We start from the raw sequence: 21477 nt of genomic DNA, 5'->3' as shown, positions 1-21477 counted from the left end.
GATGTAAATGGAGAATCAAGAAGAGTCAGATGAGAATACCAAAATTCATAGCCAGAAACAAGTCCTGGTATATATAAAATGTTCACTGTGTAGTGTATGATAGCTTAAGCCTCATATATCAGAGAGAAAACGAAGAGCTGCTTAATGAAATAGTACCGGGGAAATGCATCAGTGAGGGGGTGATGGAGGTAATGCATCCCTCTTTCCACTTCATGCCTGAACCAAAGATAAGACCAGTTATTCATGAGATTGTTTTAAAGAAAATGTTTGGAAACATGAGAACATAGAATGGGAAAGGGCTTTCATGGCACAGAAACAGTTGAAGAAATCGCCAGATGATCAGGTCAGTTGACATTACATCTGCCCTGTAGAGGACATCTTACAAACACATAGATGTCACAACAAAATTCAACAGCAAGGGAGCTGGGGATTTAGCTCAGTAATGCCACCGCCTGCCCTGTAAGCGCAAGGCCCTGAGTTTGAACACCGGTACCAAAAAACCCCAAAACATTCCAGTAGGGCAAACAGCAAGCGAGTTCAGAAATACCCATGAAGATGACAAAGGGCTAATATTCCCATACAAGTTTATGTGAGCTAATAAAAACAGCACTATGAATCAGCATTACATAGAGTAATAAGCTCAAGCAGACATTTCCTAGAAGAAATGTCCAATAAAATAAGTGAGAAAATGCATATATTCTTTTTTGCTGATGATGACTGGCAATTTTTTGAAAAAAGGAACACTCAATAGTTGTGAGGAAGCATCTGTAAATGATGTGCCCTTTGACAAACCAATTCAACTCGTGTGTGTCTACTGTGATAGTGTGAGAAAATCACACTGATGGACGTTAGAACCACTCCCAGCATTATAGCAAGGGTTACATTAATTATGGAATACCTATGGGATAGAATATTGTGCAGCTTTAAAATATTATCTTCAAAATAAGATTTCCAAATATAAGAAAATATTTTATATAAAACTTTAATAACATTAAATATTTCCTATAGAAAAAAGAAGAAATGAACTACACAAAAGACCAAGAGGAATAGATGGAGTATATAAAACTGTCAGCTCTCTAGTGTATACGATGACTGGTGTTTTCATGTTAGACATTTTCTACATCATCTATGTGTGCTTCAGTTAGAAGAAGCCTCATATGTGTATGTATACATACATATATACATAAAATATCAGATCCTGTAGAACTACAAACCACGACAGACCACTTTGCAAATTGTAGCTGTTCCAGTATCTGTCTTTTCTACCAGACTCTGAACTTGTCCTTTGACCTCACATGTGAAGTATAAAACAAAAGCAAACAAAGAAGAGAAAGAAGGGGAAATAAGCCTACAGCAAGGGTGGAGGCACTGTGGGCTACCAGCGGCTGGGCTGGGCTGGGCTCCACACAGCTCCGGAGCAGCAGCTCTGGCCTTCGCCCTGGCCCTGCAGACCCGAGCTGGCCCGGTGGCCCTTAGATCCATTAGGTGGTGCCCCAAGGTGACAGATGGCCTCAGCCTGGTGCAAGGTGCGTACCGGGGAGCGTGGTCACCCGAGTGAACGTGGTAAGTGCCTTCGTCAGGACTCTGTGCATTCTCCCTGTGCTCTTCTTGCAGGGCGATCGAACGAAGAGGAAGAAAGTTCCGGCTCTTCTTTAGAAAAGCAGACTCGATCTAAGTACTGCAGGGGAAGCTCAGCCATCCATGGTGACCCTTCCTGTCACCCAGGCATCATGGACCCCCATGGTCAGGAGTCCAAAGCCGAGAGGATTGCAAGGTACAAAGCGGAGAGGAGACGACAGCTGGCCGAGAAGTACGGGCTCACTGTGGACCCCGAGGAGGACGCTGAGTGCCTGTCCCGCTACCCCAAGTCCAGGAAGGGCCCCGATGCTGCCGAGAAACGGGCAGGAGAAGCCGACCAGCAAGAAGAGTCCAGCAAAGACTCGAGCTCTGCCTACTCCAGGCCTGAGATCGTGGGGCCTAGGGCCTGTGTGGTCGGACCCGAGCACTGCGCCCCGCTCCACGCCCGGGACCCTTCTGACGAGGAGGCAGCTCTCGACCTGGAAAACCAAAGACGAGAGAGGCGGCTGAGCGCCACCCGGCCAGCCCACGACCCGACCCCGACGGCTGAGAGCCCCCCGTCCTCGTTCTCTAGGCGCGGCTGCCCCTTCACTGAAGTGCCAAGGTCCCCGAAGCAAACCCACAGCCCCTCACTTCGGCAGTCGCCCTCCCCAAGCCACGCCGCGGGGGGCCCGGAGCCGCGGTCCAGGTAAGCACGGGCACTGCCCAGCCTGACCCGAGATACCGGGCTTGGGTTTCTCTCGGCCTGGGTGTGGTCGAGTTTGTCTGTGGGTATTCTGCGCAGGCCCGCGTCCCAGGAAGTCATCCGGGCCTGCGGGTAATTTCCACAGTATTAAACAGGCTCTACCCAGGCAAGAGAGTTAACCTTCTTTAGATGTGTTTCTTGTGTGTTTTATGAACATAAACTAAACAGGAGTAATGGAGACACTTTTGTGGATGCCCCGTGCCGGGACCCTTCTTTTTACTATGTTTCTCGCCTGCCTTTCATGACTTATTTTTGTCTGTTTTTATGTCATCATACCCAAGACTTGAGATTTAGAGTGACTCCTTTGGTTGTTGATGCTTAGAATCACAAATAACAGGGGTCGCACTGGCCATGGTAGGGCTGAGTGAGGGTACAGGGTGTGACTGTAATACACACTGAATATAACCCTGCCACAGTTACACAAGCACATAAAGACACCAAGGGGTAGTTGTGTGTAAGGGCACCATATCGCAAAGGCCAGCGTGTTGATGGGCACAGCGGTGCCACCTGTTCTCCCAGCGGCTCAGGACACTGAGGCAAGAGGCTCAGGAGTTCAGGGCCAGCCTGGGCAATTCAGCGGGACCCTCTTAAAACAGTCAGCAGGAAGAGAAGTAGCAGGATCCACCAAAGACAAGAGCAGTCCCCATTCGGAATGACTGGAAGAGACAGAAAGAAAGTCAAATGCCAGGAGAGAATATGTTTCCAAACAAATTGAAAAATGTGCTGGTCATATCTAAAGAGCAATTTACTCAAACATCCGGCTTAGAGGCAAGCAGGGACTGGGACTGGGTAAATGAAATACTGTAGAGGACAGGCCTGTATCGTGAGGACCCTTGTCTCAGCCTTGAGACGTAACCACTTGAAATTGAAGGACTGTGACCTTTGTTTCCTATTTTGAAAGGAGGCCTTTTGTTTGGGAAATTCTCATTTCACAGTGGAAATAGTGTTCTGGGTTTAGTTATTCTGTATCAAAGGAAATCCTTTATGTGTTTTGTGAGGAGGACAAAGAAACCTAACAGGTTCCAGTTTAAAAAGAATATAACAAGTGTACAGTTACCATCTGTTAAAAAGGAAAAAGGAGCATCTAATTTCAGATTGCCACATGATGATAGCAGTCCATTACCACACCATGCAGGTTTGCCACCTAGACTTCATGGATACAAAGAATCTCAGTAAGATTTTAAGTCAGCTGTAATGAAAATTTTGTTGAATATTCCAAGTAAAAAGGTCACTTGATAACTTTGTTTTAAGATTTGAAAATGTACAGAGTGTGTGTGTGTGTGTGTGTGTGTGTGTGTGTGTGTGTGACTGAGGGAAAGCATCATTACCTTAGCTAAGGAGCAGCCGGTAGTCATTTCTCACAGGTTTTTGAAAAGCTGTGCTATCTAAAAGTTTTGGTGACCCACTTAGCTTTACTTTCATGAACAGTGGATGGAAAGGATTCGGAACTTGTAAATGCACTTGCTTTATTTTATGAAGCCAATCCAAGGTGTGCAGTTGTATGAGTCACAGGCAAAGAAACACAAATCATGACTGATACATTAGGAAAATGCCTGGGACCCATTTACATAAGGAGGATGGAAAATAAAGTGTGACAAGTATGAGATTTTCAAAACTTAAAATTGTATTTTGTGATGAGTATTGATTCAGCTTGCAAAGATGGCGCTAAAATGGATTAACATTCTGCTTAGATGTCCTTTATCTAGAGCCAGGAAATTCAAATTTCAGAAAGTCATTCTTGTATGGTTTCCATCTGAAAGGAAGACAAACAGTAAAAACTACTTTATAACTTAAAACGGTAACAAAAGAAACCTTGGTGACCTAAACAACCGTAGAACAAAACAATAATGTCATCTGGCATGGAAATATGTAGCAGAAAAGTTCAACACAATTAAGGGTGGGGCATGGCTACCGATAAAATAACAAAGCAATCCTGATGCTGCGTTTTTTTGTGGATTTGTTGTCCTCAGAAGTGGAATCTCTTTCTTACTTCTGTACTTTCTCATAACCTAGTTCTGTCCAGTTACTTCGCTGCTAAATCTCTGAACTCTCTCACTTCCATTTTATTATTTTATTTCCTGCTCACTTGCAAGGACCTGTTTTCTTTCATTAATTAAATACCAATGCACCCCTCATGGATCCAACCTGGAAGTTCAGGGACACCATAGGTGGATACCCAAGCTTGGAGGCACCCTCTGTCCTGCAACATCATACACACTTGTGTGTGGGTACTTATCATTAGTTCTTATACTTCATTGTGTTTTTCTACTTTTAAATCGCTACCAGTTAAATAACAGTTGTTAAGGCAATATTTGAATTTATTTGGAAAAATGAATTTATTTGGAATTATTTAGTATTCCATTTATATAATAAATTGATTTTTTTTAAAATTAATTAATGCTTGCTGGATAGACGTTGCAGGGTTTTCAGCTCAGAAATCCTGTTACTAGTTGTGCAGGAATTCAGATGAACACATTGTTCAAAACAAAAAAACCTAGGAATATTCATTGTAGCCAAATGGAGCAGCCTAAGGCAATCCCCAATATGACACCTCCAACCCTTCCAAATCTTCTCAGACCTTGCTTTCTGGAGAGATGGTGTCACTAAGATAAACCATTCTTTGTAAATTCAGCCGCTAAGGATTATTTGTTTTTAAAAATCTGAACTGCTACTCCTAGAAATCTTGAATCCCAAAACTCTTTGAAATCGCTATTTTGTGCAACTCTTATTTTAGAAAAAGGGGGGACAAACAGGAAATGCACCATATTTGTTACTTCTGTGGTGGAGAAAGTTCCTGCCTGGGATCCCCAGCTGCTGTTTGCGGGTGTCACCTGTCACCAAGAATCACGCCTTGATTCTAGAGAGGGACTCGCTGTAGAACACCTTTGTTCCTTATTTCTTCCTAACTGCTGCAACCCCCACCGCTCCTTCTTTCTCTTAGTAAATCATGTCACTAGTGGCCAGAACGTGGGTGCAGGGGTTTGGTGGAGAGCAGATGCTGAAGGTGACCTCGGGACGGTTGCCTTTGGTGGATGTTGCTGGGGGAGCTGCATTTGGATGTCAGGAATGTGTAGATCCGGGTTCCTCTCGCCTAAAGATTTTGTTGCCAGAGTGATGCCTGAGTGCCCTTTATGACCCTCAGGGCTTATTAACTCAATGTGATGCAGACTAGGAGCTCATGAACATTTGCCAAATGAACATGGTTAGCATCTGTCTGTCACACCAGCTGCGATATTCAGTGATAAGAGGAAAATGTGGATCAGCGCAGGAAGATGTAGCAGGGTCCCTTCAGAATGAAGCTCGCAGGCTGCACTGTAATTTGCAGATTGAGTGCTGAGAAAGACAGGCGTTGGCTAGGTGCTTGTCGCTTATTTCTGATGGCATCTGCCCAACTCCTGATGAGAAGTTTGAGTCTAAAATCAGCTCCAGTGCCTCAGGCTCCCATAGTTCTGTGTCGGGCAATGACAGGGACATGCACGGGAGAGCACAGTGCACGGCCTGCAGCCTCCTGGCTCAGCTTTTTAACATTTAATTCTGTTCTCACTAGTAAGTGGTGATTCCTATTCATTGACTTAAATATGAATACATCTCCCAAAATGTCACCTGCTACCTATAGTAGCTAAAACTTTAAGTGTGTACCAGACGTTAAATGTAAAATTTTGCTCTTGTGCATTTGTACCCCTGTGCGTGTACGACAAGCAGCATTTTTTTTCCTAAACAGGCAACTCTCAGTAAATTAACTGTTAATTTTAATGAGATTCAGGCTTTGTGTAGTGGGAGCTGGACACCCACATGGTGGAGCTAATTTTACTGCTCTAGATGTGACTGTGCCCTGTGGCAGGAAGTACATTTTTGCCTGTTGACTCTTAGGAGTCATCGCGAGTGAAAGGCTGTCATTATGTACGTGGGGTGCTACCCTGGAGCAACAACTGCTGGCTTTTATGAAGATCAGTGGAGCCCTCTTACTTCCTCTGAAGAGAATTCTCTGCCCACACTCGCCACATCAGAAACCATTCTGGTCCACCTGAAGCCGCCGCTTCCTTGTTCTGGTCTCAGGGCTCCCTGTAATCCCATCCTAGACAGGTTGGCCCTGCCCTCGGCAAACTGGCTTGCCCAAGACCTCACAGAATAAGTGCTCTCCGTTGGAGGACTTCAGACTCCTGGAACCAGAAGTTACCCTGGAGATTATTTTAAGAATCTATTTTATACATTTAAAAAAATGAAAGCTCTAAACAGTAACTTGATGGAGGCCATGGAACTGCTCTCATAAAACCCACATCATCATTCACCATCCATCCATTCACTCCGTCTCTGAAGCAGGGCTCCTTCCACTGCACTCTTTTTATTTTAATCTGTGTCACTTTGTAGCAGCCAGAAAGCACAGGAAGAGGAGGGGCCAGGGTCCCAATATGGACTCTAAGGCCACGCCTCCAGTGACCTAACTTCCTTCCACTCACCTCCACCTGCCGGGTGGAGCTGCAGGCTCTAAGACCTGGGCCTTTGGGAGTCACTTCCAAACCACACCAGCTGTCCATTCCCTGGATTTCTCTGTTCTAGGACAAGTTCGAATCCAGGCAGGAAATACAAGTGTAGCCAATAGCCAGAAACTCTGTCCACTTAGCAAGGCCCTTCCACCGACCCCTCCACCTCTCTGACAACCCTCTGCCATCCTCCTGTCTCAGCTGAGGGTACAGCATTCAGGATTTCAGCACTGAGGTCAGCACAGAGAGACTGGAAGAAACTGATTGTCTCACAGGTTCATCCTGCCTCCGCCCCGAGAAGAAACAGACAAGTCCAAGGGAGACTAGGGCAGAGTTCCGTGCTGCAGCCAGAAGTGCAGTGGTGGTGACAGGCTCTCACCCGTCAGTTTGAACCAAAACTTGGACCAAAATGATTTTAGAAGACTAAGTTAATGGAATTTTAGTTCTCGTTCTGCTGTTTTGGAAATTGCCTGGAGCTGCAGTGCATCTGCAGCGTGGTGTCGAAACCCTCGCAGATCGGTTTATAATATATCGAGCGGGTAAACAGTTAAGTAGCCTCTGCTTTCCTTCTGAGTGGCGAGAGGGTGTGACCCACCCTGCGAGTGCTCCTCCCGTGACTGCTTTCCGCTGCCGGCACAAGGTTTTCCTTGCCTATGATTTTCTTCCAGAATATCTTCAGCCTGGCAGAATTACTTAGCCACGTTCCGCCTTGCATTATTTGAGTGTTGCGGGATGAATGCGTACATCATTATTATCATAACATGTTGAAAGATTTTGGATGGCCAGGGTGATGCCTGTTTTGCCTTTGTGTCCTCTTCGAACTTAGGCAAGGCGGTATTTTGTACTTTATCAGAGTTCAATAAAATTTTGTCTGATTGGCCTGAATTGACATTTCTAACTGTGGAAATAATTGTATTATTCAGTGATAAAAGGAAAATACAGCGACTGCAGATTAAGCTCATTGAATTTATTTTTATTTTTATTTTATTCAGAATGTAATGTTTTGTATAGACACTGATTTTATATTTGACTACTTCCCAATGTGCCTCAACAAAGCTTGTAGAAGTTAAGTTCCCTTCTATTTTTGTTCCAGGTTCTTGCAAAATAATTGCCTATGTTTGTTGGCAGAGCTGGACTAAAATAGACTCCTTTTTAACATCTTAAAATTACTTGAAAAACATTTTGGTGGCTTTAGGTATATTTATTTCTACTTCTTCATATCTGTACTGAGCCAAGTGTTGTGGAAATTTCACGAAACAAATATAAACCGTGGAAAAACACACTTATGTATTTTCACAAGCCAGGATAATTATTTAAAAGCCTTTCGGTTGATAGTTATCATGAAGTGTGTGTGGAGGTCGCCAATCTAAGGCCCTCTCTGACGCAGTCTTTATTTGCACATGGCAGTGCAGGGAGGGTCCAGCCGGAGTGGTTTCTGCAGAAAGACTCTGAAGGAGACACGCCTTCACTTATCAACTGGCCCTCCAGGTACCTCGCGTGGGGCCACCGTGGCTATGTTCCCCGGATGCACTGCCACCTCCCCTCTGACTTGCCTTGCTGTTCCACACATTTGCTAATCCTGTCTCTCCTCTTGGCCTGCTCAGAGGCAGTCCATTTGGAAACCCCGTGTTTAAAATGAAGCTTGCTTTCTAGTCGTCTGCCTTTCTTTTCCTGTTACTCTAATCCGTGCTGATGGTATTTCTCCTCCTCCCTGCCTGACAATCCTTTACTGAACTTTCTCACCTGCTCACTAGAAGTCGGCAGTAGGGGGCAGTAGGGAGCACCTAACCAGCCATCTTGGCCGCCAATCCGTGAGACATTAACAGTGTTCTCTCTCGCCTCCACTCAGCCCTGGGCCTCCTTGTTTCTGTGTCTCCTTGTCTCTAAGCCAGTAGTTTTCAAGAGTTAAACGTAGGGCATGTGGTTTTAACAGCAGACAAAAGCCCCTATGGTTTCATTTTTAGGCTTGGGGGCAGGGAGAGAGAGAAGCAGGAATGAATAAGTCACGGGAAGCACAAAGCACTGTGTCTTGAGTCCCTAACAGTGACTTTGCTCTGAGGACAACATTCAGATTGTCTCTGATTAGAGGCTCACATTCCACAGGAGCACTCAACATTTCAGTCCTTTTTTTTTTTATTATTAAAAAAGGTTGTAAGTGTGAAAACCTCCAACACTGGATAGTCTCTGGGAAAAAGGACAACCCGGAGTGATTTTTCCCAAAAGTTGTTTATAGTTACCTTTACGTGAGTCTTTGAGTTTGCTTTAATGAATCTACCTGAATGCCCTAATATTTAAAAACAGATTTGTCTTTATCAGATTTAGTGGGATACGCTTGTCCTTCAATGGACTATTCTTTTCCATAACATGTGTTTCATAAACTATTACTTTTGCTGACTCATGTGAGAGTTCTACATTCCCCCCAAGAAATCACTTCTCCCATCCCAAATGCCTCTGTACTTCCTAAAGGTTATTCCCAATCAGGGATCCATTCGCAGTTTGAATGGTTTCTCCTTCTTACAACATGGTGTTTCAAAAAGTAAAAATAAGAATTAGCTAGCACCATTAAATGCTGACTGTCTGCTGAGCACTAAGTCATGAGCTCTGCAAGACATCACATCACATCTCTGTTACTTCCACTTACACATTGAGGTGCTGGGAATCAAACTCAGGTCCTTGCACATGGGAGGCGAGTGAGCTATGCCCGGGCCACTCTTCCTTCCGTTGTGAAGGTGAAGCAGCCGAGGCTTAAAAAGGGCAGGTAAGTTCACCAAGGCTCTTAGGACCCACAACAGGTTTGCTTCTGCAGTAGGAAAAGAGTCCTGGGCTTTTGAAGTGGTTTCCATTTTTGCCCTCAGATATTCAAATAACTATAAACAACAAGAGCCATCTCCTTTTAGATTAATTTTTGACTAAGGATGTAACACTAATTCCAGCGGTGAGGAAATGTTCACTTCATTAATTCTCTCAGCAAATAACTTTTCTCTAATGCTCTTTGGTGCCACGGTTGTTAGTGATGATGTCCAGACTGGTCCTGTGTCCTCGGAATGGGAGGATGTGGCCTGCATTGCATGGAGAAGCTTGTGAATGTTTCATTGAATGCTTTAATGGAGAGATGATTCGAATAGCCTGGGCACGATAGAAAACATAAATAATCACAACGAACTTGCGTTTCCAAGGACAGTGAAACTCAGTGTTTGACCCATAGATGTTTCCCTGGAAACTCGCCCACACCTGTCCATGCAGCACTGCACTGGAATGTGCAGGAAACTTCCTGGGCCTAGCCAGCCACCTCACTGTGCCCTGATGGGTACCATGCTGCTTAGGATGAACCGTTCCCTGGCTGCTAGACATTTAATTAGTCAGAAGGAGCCCATCCTCCTCGGGATACTACCTGACCCCTCTAGGCTCAACATGGGCACAGTGAGTCTGGTCCACACTGGCTCCAGATGCAAATTTGGAAACTAACTCAAACCATCTATGTGGCAAGTGCTGGGTTTCTATGAAACATGGAACACCAGAACCTTCCCTCAGCTTGTTCCCCATGAGGTGATTTCCCCTCACTGCAAATCCGGGATCTGCGCATGCTCGCTTCCTGTTTAGCAGTTACTGTACATTGCAATTTAAATCCTTTTTCTTTCTTAAAGAGTTAAAGTTAGAGAGAAATTGGTGAAAGAGGACAGTGCTCGCAGCATCCCTGAACTGGCCTCCGACTCCCTCCCTCAGAGGAGACACCAGGCAGTCCATTACCTGTCCTTTCAGTCAGAGAACTCGGCCTTCGAGAGGGTTCCATGCAGGGCCGGTGGCTCCATGCAACAGGCCAGCCTCGGCTACGTCCAGCCCACAGATCCTGTTCCCACTGTCAAGCTGCTGACGGCGCCGGAGACCCCAGGAAGTGTGTCCGAGTGCAGCTGGGGGGGCTCGGCCTCCCTGAATGTCATAAAGCCTCCCGCCCTGAAGGTTCCAGAAGGTGAGAGAAGGGATGCCTCAGTCCTCCCTATCTGTGCAGCAAAGGTGGAAGAAGATGTCCTCTTTCCTGATGCTCTCGGGAAAAGCCCACCAGCCCTGGTGACCTCGGAGGATGAGGGGCTCGAGAGAAGCCAGGAAGACCACTCTGGGAATGAAGACCTAGGTAAAGCCACTGCCACCTTAGACGCTCAGAAGGAGCCGCCTGCTCAGCACCAGTCCCCCGAGAGGATGGGCCGCAGCGAAGTGGTTTTGTACATTCAGAGTGAGCCTGTGTCCCCAGAGGCCACAGGCAGGGACCCCAAAAAGGAAGCCGCTCCGAAGAAGCACAAGGTCCGCACCCGCTCGCTGTCCGACTACACCGGCCCCCCTCAGCTCCAAGCCTTGAGGGGTACGGACTCGGCTGAGCTGGAGCTGCAGATGTCCAAGGCCGAAGAGCCCTGCTCGGAGCCCAGCATGCTGGACACCAGGGTCTCCGTCGCCCAACTCAGAAATGTGTTTCTGGAGTCTGCTAGAGCCAGCAAGAAACCCGAACTGTAGGTGACCTTTCTCACACACTCCTGATGCTGCACTTGCACGTCCTTGGCACAGTGATTGACTTCTCGACGTGTGTTGTGACCCGCACTGAACCTCGTTAGCTTAGCTCACCAGCGTGTGCAGGGCGGACTGTAGGGGAAATGGCTTGCCAACTACCATTCTGCTTCTGCCTACTAATGAGGAGCTGGGGAGTCACTCTGGGACGCTCCGCCTCGTCTGTGCATCGTGCAGGCATGCGGGGGGGGGGGGTCTGTCACCTGTCCTCAGTTCCATAAAAACCTCTGCTTTCTTCTCTTTCCCTGCCTTCCTGTTTCCCCTCTGCTCACCCTCTGCCGTCTGATTCTAAAAGCCAAACACGGGCTGAGCAGTCACCCAGAGGAACTGGCTTGCCCACCGGTGTGGAGCAGGAGAGAGGGGCCCGGAAACCGAGACGCTATTTCTCTCCTGGTGAAAGTAGGAAAACTTCTGAGAGATTTAGAACTCAACCTATAACCTCAGCAGAACGCAAGGAATCAGATAGGTAGGCATGTGTGCACATAGTTCCGTAGTCCAGGAAAGTAGAAGAAATGATACAAGATTTTTACCACCCTAATGAATCTGACACTGCTTACATAGGATGTTGGTGATTCCATGATGCTTCTGTCCAATCTGTAAGGGATAACATTTGGCTTATTTAGATGTATTTTGAAAGAATTTAACCTTTCCACCAGGATCACAATACAGTCTTACACTGCATTCAAATGGTGAGAAATAAGAAATATTTTTCTTTAATGTTAATTTCTTTCCAGTCTTGTGAAATTTGGATTGAGTGTTCACCAGATTTTCAATGAAAATAAGTAAGGAATTTTATATTTGTTTTGTAATGACTATCTACACATATTTAAGTTTTTATATTGTATTATCACATGGGATTGCACAGACATGATGAGGTTTGTCAAAAAATTTACCAGCAGTCCTGTTTAATAATAGCTCAATCCTGGCTTCTCTCCACAAGGTGTACACCTGCCTGGGATTGTGTGTCCATACCGCTGTGTCTGTTCACAACTGTACACGGGTCTTCACAGCTAGAATAGCTACAAAGATGGTGTTCCATAGGAGGGTTCAAGTGCATCTATTTCTCCTTTTGATATGATGTTTTATTTGGGTCTCCTACACCCACCACTAATTTTTTATTATTATTTGCTAATGTCTTTCCTAGATACACTTCAAGTTCAGAAATGCCAACCATTGAGGGCAAGTATCTGTTTTCCTTTTTCTTCTTTTTCATCTCATCTAAGTTAGATTTAAGTAATAAAATTCTTGGGTTTTTGAGAGAATAAGATTGTAGAATCTGGCAGTTTCATGCTTTTCTATAAGGTTTTTTTTCTGTGAATGTAATAAAACCTAGTTGAAATTTTCTGATGAGTACACTCTTATTTTTGAGAGGAGTTAAGAGAATCGTAAAGTGAACAATATAAAAACAAGTGATTTGAATCAAATAAGCAGGTTTTTCTTGTTACTGCTGCTATTCAGCAGTAAGAAAAATTCCTTCCATAAATCTGTCCTATAAATCACTGTCCGGACACGGTTTGATTTGAGGTGCAGGAGGAATTAGTACCTCTGAGCTGAGTAAGAAGAACAGGCTCCCCTCGAGAGGGAAATATGCCCAGTTGTTAATTTAGCTCATCTATTCTCGTATGCAAGGGATTTTCAGGTCAGTCTTGGAAAATGTTCCAGAGATGCTGCTTACATTTTCTAATGAGGCTCAGTTTTTACTTATTGGCTTTTCACAGATGAAGAAAAGGTAGATGAACGAGCCAAGCTGAGTGTTGCTGCCAAGAGGCTGTTATTCAGGGTAAGGGCATGGCTGGAAATCGCAGCCCCTATGAACGCGGGCTTCTGGGGCTCTGGCCACTTGATAGCCCTCGGGGACCTCTGAGACCCTCCTCACCTGGCCCACCCGCTGTTCTCTTATCATGTTGCGCGAGTCAGCCTTCCACTGCTGGAACAAAACACCAGAGAGAGTCACCTTAGGGTTCCACACTCTCTGGATAAGCAAGCTGGGGCTGGAGGCTTCCCCCGAGGGTCTTGGGGGGGACGCCCCCAAGGGAGCGGCAGCAGATGCCCTGGCGCCCCCAGCCTGCGCGTTCCCTGCTGACCAGGACTCGGTCTCACCTGCGCCCCTCCGAGGGGCCCTGTAGGACAGAGCCATTTCCCTGCCTCGACTTGCCCCCTTGACGTTGCGAGCACTCCACAGTATCTCTACCCTTAGGAGATGGAGAAGTCGTTCGATGAGCAGAATGCCCCAAAGAGACGCTCGAGAAACGCAGCCGTGGAGCAGAGGCTGCGGCGCCTGCAGGACCGCTCCCACACGCAGCCCGTCACGGAGCAGGAGGTGGTCATCGCAGCCACGTGAGTCCCTGAGGGCCCGAAGCCCCCTCTCGCTTCAGAAAGAGGGTTTAGCTGGGAGCCACGGAGAGGCTGGGATTGCAGGATTTTCTTCCCTGCAGCCTCGCTAGGCTTTGACTTGGGATGTTACCTATTGTAACTGCTGGGAAAATGTCAAAGAATTGTATTTGCTGTTGCCCGTGCCCTTTGGATGTTTCTGTGTTTATGGTGAAAAACATACAATACAAAAACAGATGGAAGAGAATGAACCCCCAGCTTCAGCAGTTCCCAGCGCCTGGCCGGCCTCTCTCCCAGCACCTCATCTACTTCCACTTTCCGCTCGCATTATTCGCAAATCCCAGGCATTTTTCCACCTGTAAATACTGCAGAACATATCTCTAAAGGAAAAACGTTTGTTTTGTTTTTAAATAATTACAAAAAACCATTTAAAAATGAATTGCAGTTTGATGAATTTCCAAACTATAGGACAGCAATTGTAGCAAAATACTCCAGTATGCTCAGAATAATTTTCCCAGAGTACGGAAATTCATTCTAAGATAATGGCTTTCATCAAGTGAAAATTTGTATTCGTTTTTTTAAAGTGTTTTTGTGGCCATTGGCACCTGACAGGCCTCTCTGATGAGGTCCGCCCTCTGAACCTGAGTTAGGTCATTCTCCTTTGCTTTCTCGACAATTATCCCTCAGCTTCTCTTTGCTGGTGCTGTTCTTTTTCCAGTGCTGGGGATGGAACCCAAGCCTTGTACATGTCAGGCAAGTGCTGTATCACAGAGGTACATCCCCAGCCTCAATTTTTTTGTTTTTATAGATGAGTACATTCTTGTAACTTATGACTAGGAACTCTCAGCAAATTGATTTGTTTTAAAAAAATTTTTTTTGAGTGGCTGGTAGAAGAAACAGATACCTATGGAAGCAAAACAATAAACACAGGACAATTATCACCTTTGAGGCTCAGTGAATATACTCTGTCTCTTATTTCTTAAGTTGCTCTTCAAGTTATTTTGTGATTTTTGTTTTGCCCCAACATCCTTAGCAAAGAATTTTGGTAAAAGATTTAATTTAACATTGGTGAATTTAGGGCTGGGGATTTAGCTCAGTGGTTCCACCACCTGCCCCGCAAGTGGAAGGACCCAAGTTCAATCCCTAGTACCCAAAAAAAAAAAATTGGTGAATTTAAATCTATGCTGTCCTTAATGCTTCTTTTCTTCTCTCTCCTTATGGATGTTCCTTCTTTGGCAATTGCTTTTAAAGTGAACCTATCCCTGCTTCGTGTTCTGGGGCCGCCCACCCTGGAATGGTGAGACTTCCTAGGCCCACTGTAGCTAGGAGCTGTGTGCAGCCTGCCAGGTACTGGACAGAAACAGCTGCATGTAGCCCCCAGTGCAAGGTGCTGGGCAGCAGTGCTCTGAAAGCCTTGAATGCCTTTCATGTGTGTGATCTCCAAGTCCCCGGGAGTGTAGTGAGCTGTCCCTGAGACGTGTGGCATTTTGTTTTGTCATAGCGCAAGGTACTGAGCACGTGGTGTAGGTCTGCATGAGGAAACATCCAGCCCATCTGTTACGACCTGTGTTGGTACCAGGACGCACTAACTCACTTATCCGTTTGTTCTGTTTCTGTCTTTCATAATCATAGTCATTCCCAAAGAATTTTTCATTTTTTTCATCTAAAATACTAGCACTTACAGATGACTAGAAAAATGAGCATTAATTTGTAATTGAAATTCCGATAAGACTCAGGTATTTTTTAACACATTAGACACTAATACATGTTTTTTTAAAAAATCCTCCCTGTTTCTCATTTATAGAGAGAGAGTGCCATTATATTTTAGGATTGAGAAAACAATTTGTAGTGTCTGATCAGAGACAGATGCTTTGCTGTTACATTTTAAATTGTGGTTATTTTAAAATTCTGTCCTCAAACCATGTAAACATCCCCTTTGCTTTGCTGTTACATGTCCAAACACAAAGGCTAAAAGTAAGAGTCAAAGAATTAAAATGACAGTGCCTAACTTAGAAGCAGGAATCTGCCGGGGAGGCTGGTGGTTGTCCTCCCAGGGTGAGGCACTGGGCTCTAGAAAGACTGGACCCTTGATGGCCCTCCCACAGCCCTCACCAATGCCTGGACTCTCCCTGCTCTGAGGCAGCCCGTGACTCTTCAATTAAGTGGGGTGAAGGCAGAATGTACTTTCTACTAGGTTTGAAATGAGATTTGTCAGAGGCAGAAGGAATATTATCTCAGAAACCTTTGACGATTCACAGTGACTACATAAACTGGAAGCCTTCCTTCTCTTCCAGCTGGAAATTAGAGGAATTTATTATCATTACCATTATTGTTGTTATTATTATTGTTATTGTTTGCAGTCCTAGGAGCCTAGCAGGGCCTCACACCTGCTAAATCAGAGCTCTACCACTGAGCTACACCCCCAGCCTTAGTTGGAAGGATTTATAATCACCTGAAATTTTATTCACTTTGCAAGTTATTGGAAATTCAATTTAAGTACCTTTTAAAAGACTGCTAGGAACCTAATAGGGAAAAATGCTATACTGAAAGAATTTTTAGAATTATAACATTTGTATTTGGGAACTACGACTCAAAGCCCGTATTTCAGATTATGCTGTTCACAGATGACTATATTTTTAAGTTATTTACTCCTGAAACACATCTTTAGAGAACTTTAACTGTGCCCTAGTAACGCCTTACACTCCCCTTTAGCCTTATTATGACACCGATAATATGGCATCTCTTAAGGTAAAATAGGTCCAAGCCAACTTTGTTTGCTTAAATAGGAAATTTGCTTTTTAGAAGTAATTCGGAGCTAAGAATCTGCTTGCTCTAAAACTGATAACGATAGTGTCCCAAACCGTCTCTGCTCTTCAGTGTCTTGTTTAATAGCTAAGCAATTGCCTGCCTCGTCCTAATTTTCATAGGGAAAAATAAGCCCATTGCATATTTAAGTGACACTTGGAAGAAAGTTAATGGGAAAAATTCACAGTGGGTTTTGTTGCTATCTGTGTCACTGACTCTTCATTCCTTTCCTTTCAGATTGCAGGCATCTGCTCACCAAAAAGCTCTAGCCAGGGACCAGGCAAATGAGGGCAAAGATTCCGCTGAACCAGGAGAACCTGACTCCTCTACTCTGAGCTTAGCAGAGAAGTTGGCCTTGTTTAACAAGTTGTCTCAGCCTGTCTCCAAAGCTATTTCCACCCGAAACCGAATCGACATGAGACAGAGGAGAACAAATGCCCGCTACCAGACCCAGCCGGTCACGCTTGGCGAGGTGCAGCAGGTGGGTCCCGGTGTCCTCTCTGGCTCGTGTGTGTGGCACGCACTGCTCTTGGGCTAATGTTGTAAGTAAAGGGATCTCGAGGGGTAACTGGGGAATCATTTCATCCCAAGGAAGATAATTCCGCTAAGGGTGTTTCTCTTCTCTTGTTTCCATAACTTCCTTGCAAAATCATCCTGAACGAGGCCATTCTGAATAGAAAAAGTAAGGAGTACAACTTACTTTTCAGCCAGAAGGTTTCATTTGAGGTGTACTCTGAAACCCCTCCAGGATGGTTTTCTAGGAAGATAACTGCACCCAGCGCGGTACTGCAGCCTGCCAGTCTGAAACCCAGGACGCACAGAACTTCCGGCCGGTGCTTACTTTGATCTGTGTCCTCCTAGGTGCAGAGCGGGAAGCTCATCCCCTTCTCGCCCACCGTGATCTCCTCCGTGTCCTCCGCCGCGGCCCCCACGGTCGCCCCCATGTACGCAGGGGAGCTCCGGACAAAGCCGCCCGCCGATGACCGTGCAAATGCCACCGACTCTAAGCTTCCCCCTGCGGTGGAAAATGCAGGCTCTCCAGTCGGTGGTATTCTGAAGTCACAGGCCTGGCAGCCTTTGGCGGAGGGCAGTGGGAGCCGAGGGGTGTCCGGAGCGTGTGCAGAGACGGAAGGCAAGGCCGCTGTGCCAGCCGGGGACAGAGGCGTTAAGGCCCTCAGGGCCTCAGAGGAAGCAGAGCCGCCCTCAGCTTGGCGGAAGGGAAGCCTGGAGCCCGCTGCCCGCCCCGCCGCCCACCTTGGGGACGGCCCGAAGGAGCCTCCCACTGGGCAGAGCAGCCCGCAAGGAAGCCTGGGCGCCGAGGACAGCCCGCCCTCCGAAGACAAGGGGGACGTGGACAATGCACCCAAAAGGAGGTTTTCGCTCAGAGGTAAAGTTTCAGAAAACAATCGGGAGTTTCACCCCCCTGGATTTGTTGCCAGCAATTCTGATTCCTTTTCACCGGGTGAACAAGGCAGCCCAGGCTAGCAGGTCTGGGGTGCAGTGGGAAAACTGTTCTCCTCCGGGGGAGCGCTCTTCCCTGGAATCTGAGGTGTACAGCAGACGCAGTGAAAATGACTGCTCCCCTTTTACATGCTTGGAGAACAGCTTTGGTTGCCGGTGACATCAGCTCTATGACAGCTCTCAGGGCACTTTTGCTAGTTGGTGGCTGAGAAGGTGCGGCGGGGTGCACACAGGGAGCGAGGACTTGGGCAGTCTCCCATTTCTAGGCTGCTTTTTTCTTGGTGGGGAGGTTACTGGGAATTGAACCTAGGAGGCACTGAGCTCCATCCCCAGCCCTTTTGTTTGTTTTATTTTGAGACAGGCTGTTGCTAAATTACCCAGGCTCACCTCTAACTTGTGATCCTCCTGTCTCAGCCTCCCAAGTAACTGGGGTGATGGGCCTGGGCACTCTCTCTTACTCCTGTCTTGCAGAGTAGTGAGCCCGGCTGCATGGGGCTTTAATCTCCTCTCCATTTGATGCAGTGGTACTGTGTAAGTTGGGTGGGGGTTTGGGCTTGTGCGTGTAGCCCACTTGAAACATAAAGTATTGTTTTGGAGAGGTAGAAAGTCCCCTGGTGTGTAGTGATCGCTGGTGTCCTGTGCCCTGCACACAGGAGACACACTGGTGGGCACAAAGGAGTGATACAGAGGAGTCTGCTACTGCGCCCCCAGATGGGGCCCAGAGCTGCACCATCCAGGTGGGCTGCTGGAGGAGGAATGCTGAGCTCGTGCCTCCCTTTCCAGCAGCAGAGTTCGGGGAGCCCACTTCTGAGCAGACTGGTGCAGCCGCCACTGGGAAGCCTGGGACTCCAGCGGCAACCTCAGCTTCCTGGAAGCAGCAGGATTCCTCCGAACAGCTGGCAGAGAAGCACTGCAAGAGCCCATGCGCCATGTTTGCTGCCGGAGAAATCAAAGTGCCCACGGGAGAGGGAGTCCTTGACTCACCCGGCAAAACCATGTCGATTAAAGAGAGGTAATGCACACTCCTGCACACTCCTGAGGGGGGTGATTCTCCTGGGGAGGAGCTTGCAACTCGGCCTTCGAGAAAGATCCGAGTAGGGGCCAGATGTGAAAGCACAGGTCTGACTCCAGGCGCAGGTGTGCTGCGATGGCAGAACAACTGGGGAGACTTTGAGAGTGAACTGCCTGCACCTCAGCCACCGACTCACAGGGCTAAGGAGAGCCAGTTCTGATGAAGAAACAAACAGAAGCAGATTTTTGCTTGCTTCGCTTATTTGTACACCTCTTTTCTTTTGATATCAAATTCTTTGATTATCTACTTATAGGAGATGCAATCTGGGCAAACTCGTGAACCATTCTGTGATGGCATAAAATAAGTACATAGGGAATGAAGATTAATTCATATATAGAATCTGTAGCTTTGGGGTTAGATTCTGTGTTTTGTTTACTTTAGTGGAAGTGAGCTAAAGGCTTTTCTGAATCATACTTGTTTGCAACACTAGGGACTAAACCCAGGGCCTTGGGCATGCCAGGCAGGCCCTGTACCATGGAGCGGCACCCAGCCCTGGGAGTTTTCTACCAAACGACAGCTGTGAATGGTTCCACATAAGTATCAGCACTGAGCCCTCACTTCATTCAAAGCATAATGTAGGTTGGAAAGAACAGATTTCAATGGAGGGATGCGGGTGATGGGAACTAAATTATTTTGAGGATATAGTGCTCTCATTAGCCTTTAGCCACAGTTGATTTGAGCTGCAGAAGATGCAGTCGTGCTAGGAGCTCATGAAGAGCTGGCACCCAGCTGTCACTAGGAGAGCTGTTCCCACCACGTGTTCCCATGCTGGTGCCATCCTGGACCTTCCCTGGCACCTCCTCCACGTGTGGGTTCTCCTGCTGTGCCGGGCACAGGTCCCTCTTGCTTTTTTAGGACTCTTTTAAACTACCTAAGACTCTATGTCAAACCACAGTGAAAATTCCGTTTTTCAAGCCACGCTTCGGTAACATTAGTCATAAAATATTAGACAGAACAGAGCATTTTTTAAATAACAAATTAATAAGAGAGTTGAATCTTATTTACTTCCACCATTAATTATTTAAAATGCACAATAAATGAGACCTACCAGGACAAGATGGTCACAGAGAAAGAAAGAGGGAGAGAGAGGTGTCCGGACTCAGGGAAGCAGTCTGGCCTATCGAAAGTCCTCCTGAACGAAAACCTGGCTCGTATTTTGATCCCTAGGACCTAAGTATTGATAAAAGGTAAACATCATTTACATAGTTCTGATGTTTTATTTATTTGCAGACATTATTGGGATAAAATTCCAGTGGGAAATACTACTATTCTACTGCCTTCTTTCAAAGGCCTTTACGGGGACCATCTTTGGATCTGTCCTTTCCACTGGGACTTTGAACGTTACACGACAAGGCTCCGTCTGCCCTCTGAGCCATACTTCTCTGTGTGCTTGTCCATCTTAATAAACTTTAGTTGACTTTTATCTTTCCCAAAGCAATTTTAACTCTACTATAAAATTCTCATTTTTGAAACTTTACAACTTCTTAACCTTGGTTAGGTGGACATCTGAGAAGCTCACGGATGAGTGTAAGGCTTCCTTGAGCTGCCCAGAAGTGCATCTGAAGTTGAGTTGAGTGTGTGCAGCAGATTCCTGGTGGTCGGTGGGGCCCTAAATAATCACTGTCTCAGAGTGCCCTGACCCAGTCTGTTCCGAATCTCCAACATTAGGGATGCTTGCTAAATAGTCAGCTGCTGAGCTTACTTTGCTTGCCTGCCTACCTCCCCTTTCTTTCTTTCCTTTTCTTCCTCCATCCCTCTGTCCCTCCCTCTATCTTTCTCTGTGGTGGTGCTGGGAATGGGACCCAGGGTGGTGGGCATGCAGGTGAGCACTCTACCAATGAACCACACCTCCAGCCCTAATTGTTAAAATCTCCCTTTGAAAAAGGATGCAGAGCACTTTACTTAGCAGTTGTACATTGTTATAGTTTATATAACATAATTAATATATGTTATACACAAGTTATGCTAACACAACTATATCGCCAGAGATCTTTCTCCCTTTCTTTAATAATACTTTTGTTTGTACCTTGTTGAAAATGACAAAACTACATAACTTTACAGTCCATCCACAACAGCTTTTACCTAAGCGAGGCTCTAATCGCTTCTCATCGTGAATTTGGAAGAATGAAGTTTGGCTTATTTAAAATATTGTTCATACATTTATTTGGGCTTTGCCTTTGTTTCCTGGGGTAACATAAAATTAGAGGACATTTCAACCTCGTGCTGCTTCCTTTACCTGAAGAAGGACTTAGATCCAGCAGCCTCCAGGACCTGCGGTGAATAGAACTGGTCCCCATCTGCCCTATGCACATGGCTACTGCGTACCACATTCATATTGGTGTTTTAGCAGCTAACGCTGTTCAGACAACATGATAAGGGGACAAAATTCTAGCTAGATATCAGTATTAGAAGGTTTTCACCTTTCTTCCGTATTAACTTTCTCAATTCAT

General features: G+C 46.1%; 1 protein-coding gene across 19 annotated transcripts in view; it reads left to right on the top strand.

Annotated features, from left to right (window-relative positions):
• Positions 1-21477, top strand: part of Svil (supervillin) — a 209241-nt gene that overhangs the window by 134629 nt on the left and 53135 nt on the right. For 9 of the 19 annotated variants that reach the window (XM_087207029.1, XM_087207027.1, XM_021242021.2 and 6 more), the window contains 11 exons: positions 1615-2266; positions 8212-8292; positions 10449-11303; positions 11654-11824; positions 12503-12537; positions 13077-13138; positions 13556-13695; positions 14941-15036; positions 16732-16975; positions 17356-17881; positions 18739-18967. In XM_087207029.1, coding sequence (XP_087063155.1) covers positions 1615-2266; positions 8212-8292; positions 10449-11303; positions 11654-11824; positions 12503-12537; positions 13077-13138; positions 13556-13695; positions 14941-15036; positions 16732-16975; positions 17356-17881; positions 18739-18967 — 3091 coding nt within the window. The remainder of the gene's footprint in view (positions 1-1614; positions 2267-8211; positions 8293-10448; positions 11304-11653; positions 11825-12502; positions 12538-13076; positions 13139-13555; positions 13696-14940; positions 15037-16731; positions 16976-17355; positions 17882-18738; positions 18968-21477) is intronic. The other 10 variants (XM_087207031.1, XM_087207030.1, XM_021242018.2 and 7 more) reach the window with 6 other exon arrangements.

The sequence above is a fragment of the Heterocephalus glaber genome, unplaced genomic scaffold (genome assembly GCF_053883595.1).
Source record: "Heterocephalus glaber isolate CG9 unplaced genomic scaffold, H.glaber_assembly_v1.0 deba00000738, whole genome shotgun sequence".
NCBI classification, from domain to species: Eukaryota; Metazoa; Chordata; class Mammalia; order Rodentia; family Bathyergidae; genus Heterocephalus; species Heterocephalus glaber.
Note: the sequence above shows the minus strand (reverse complement) of the source record. Positions and strands in the feature narration are given on the sequence as shown.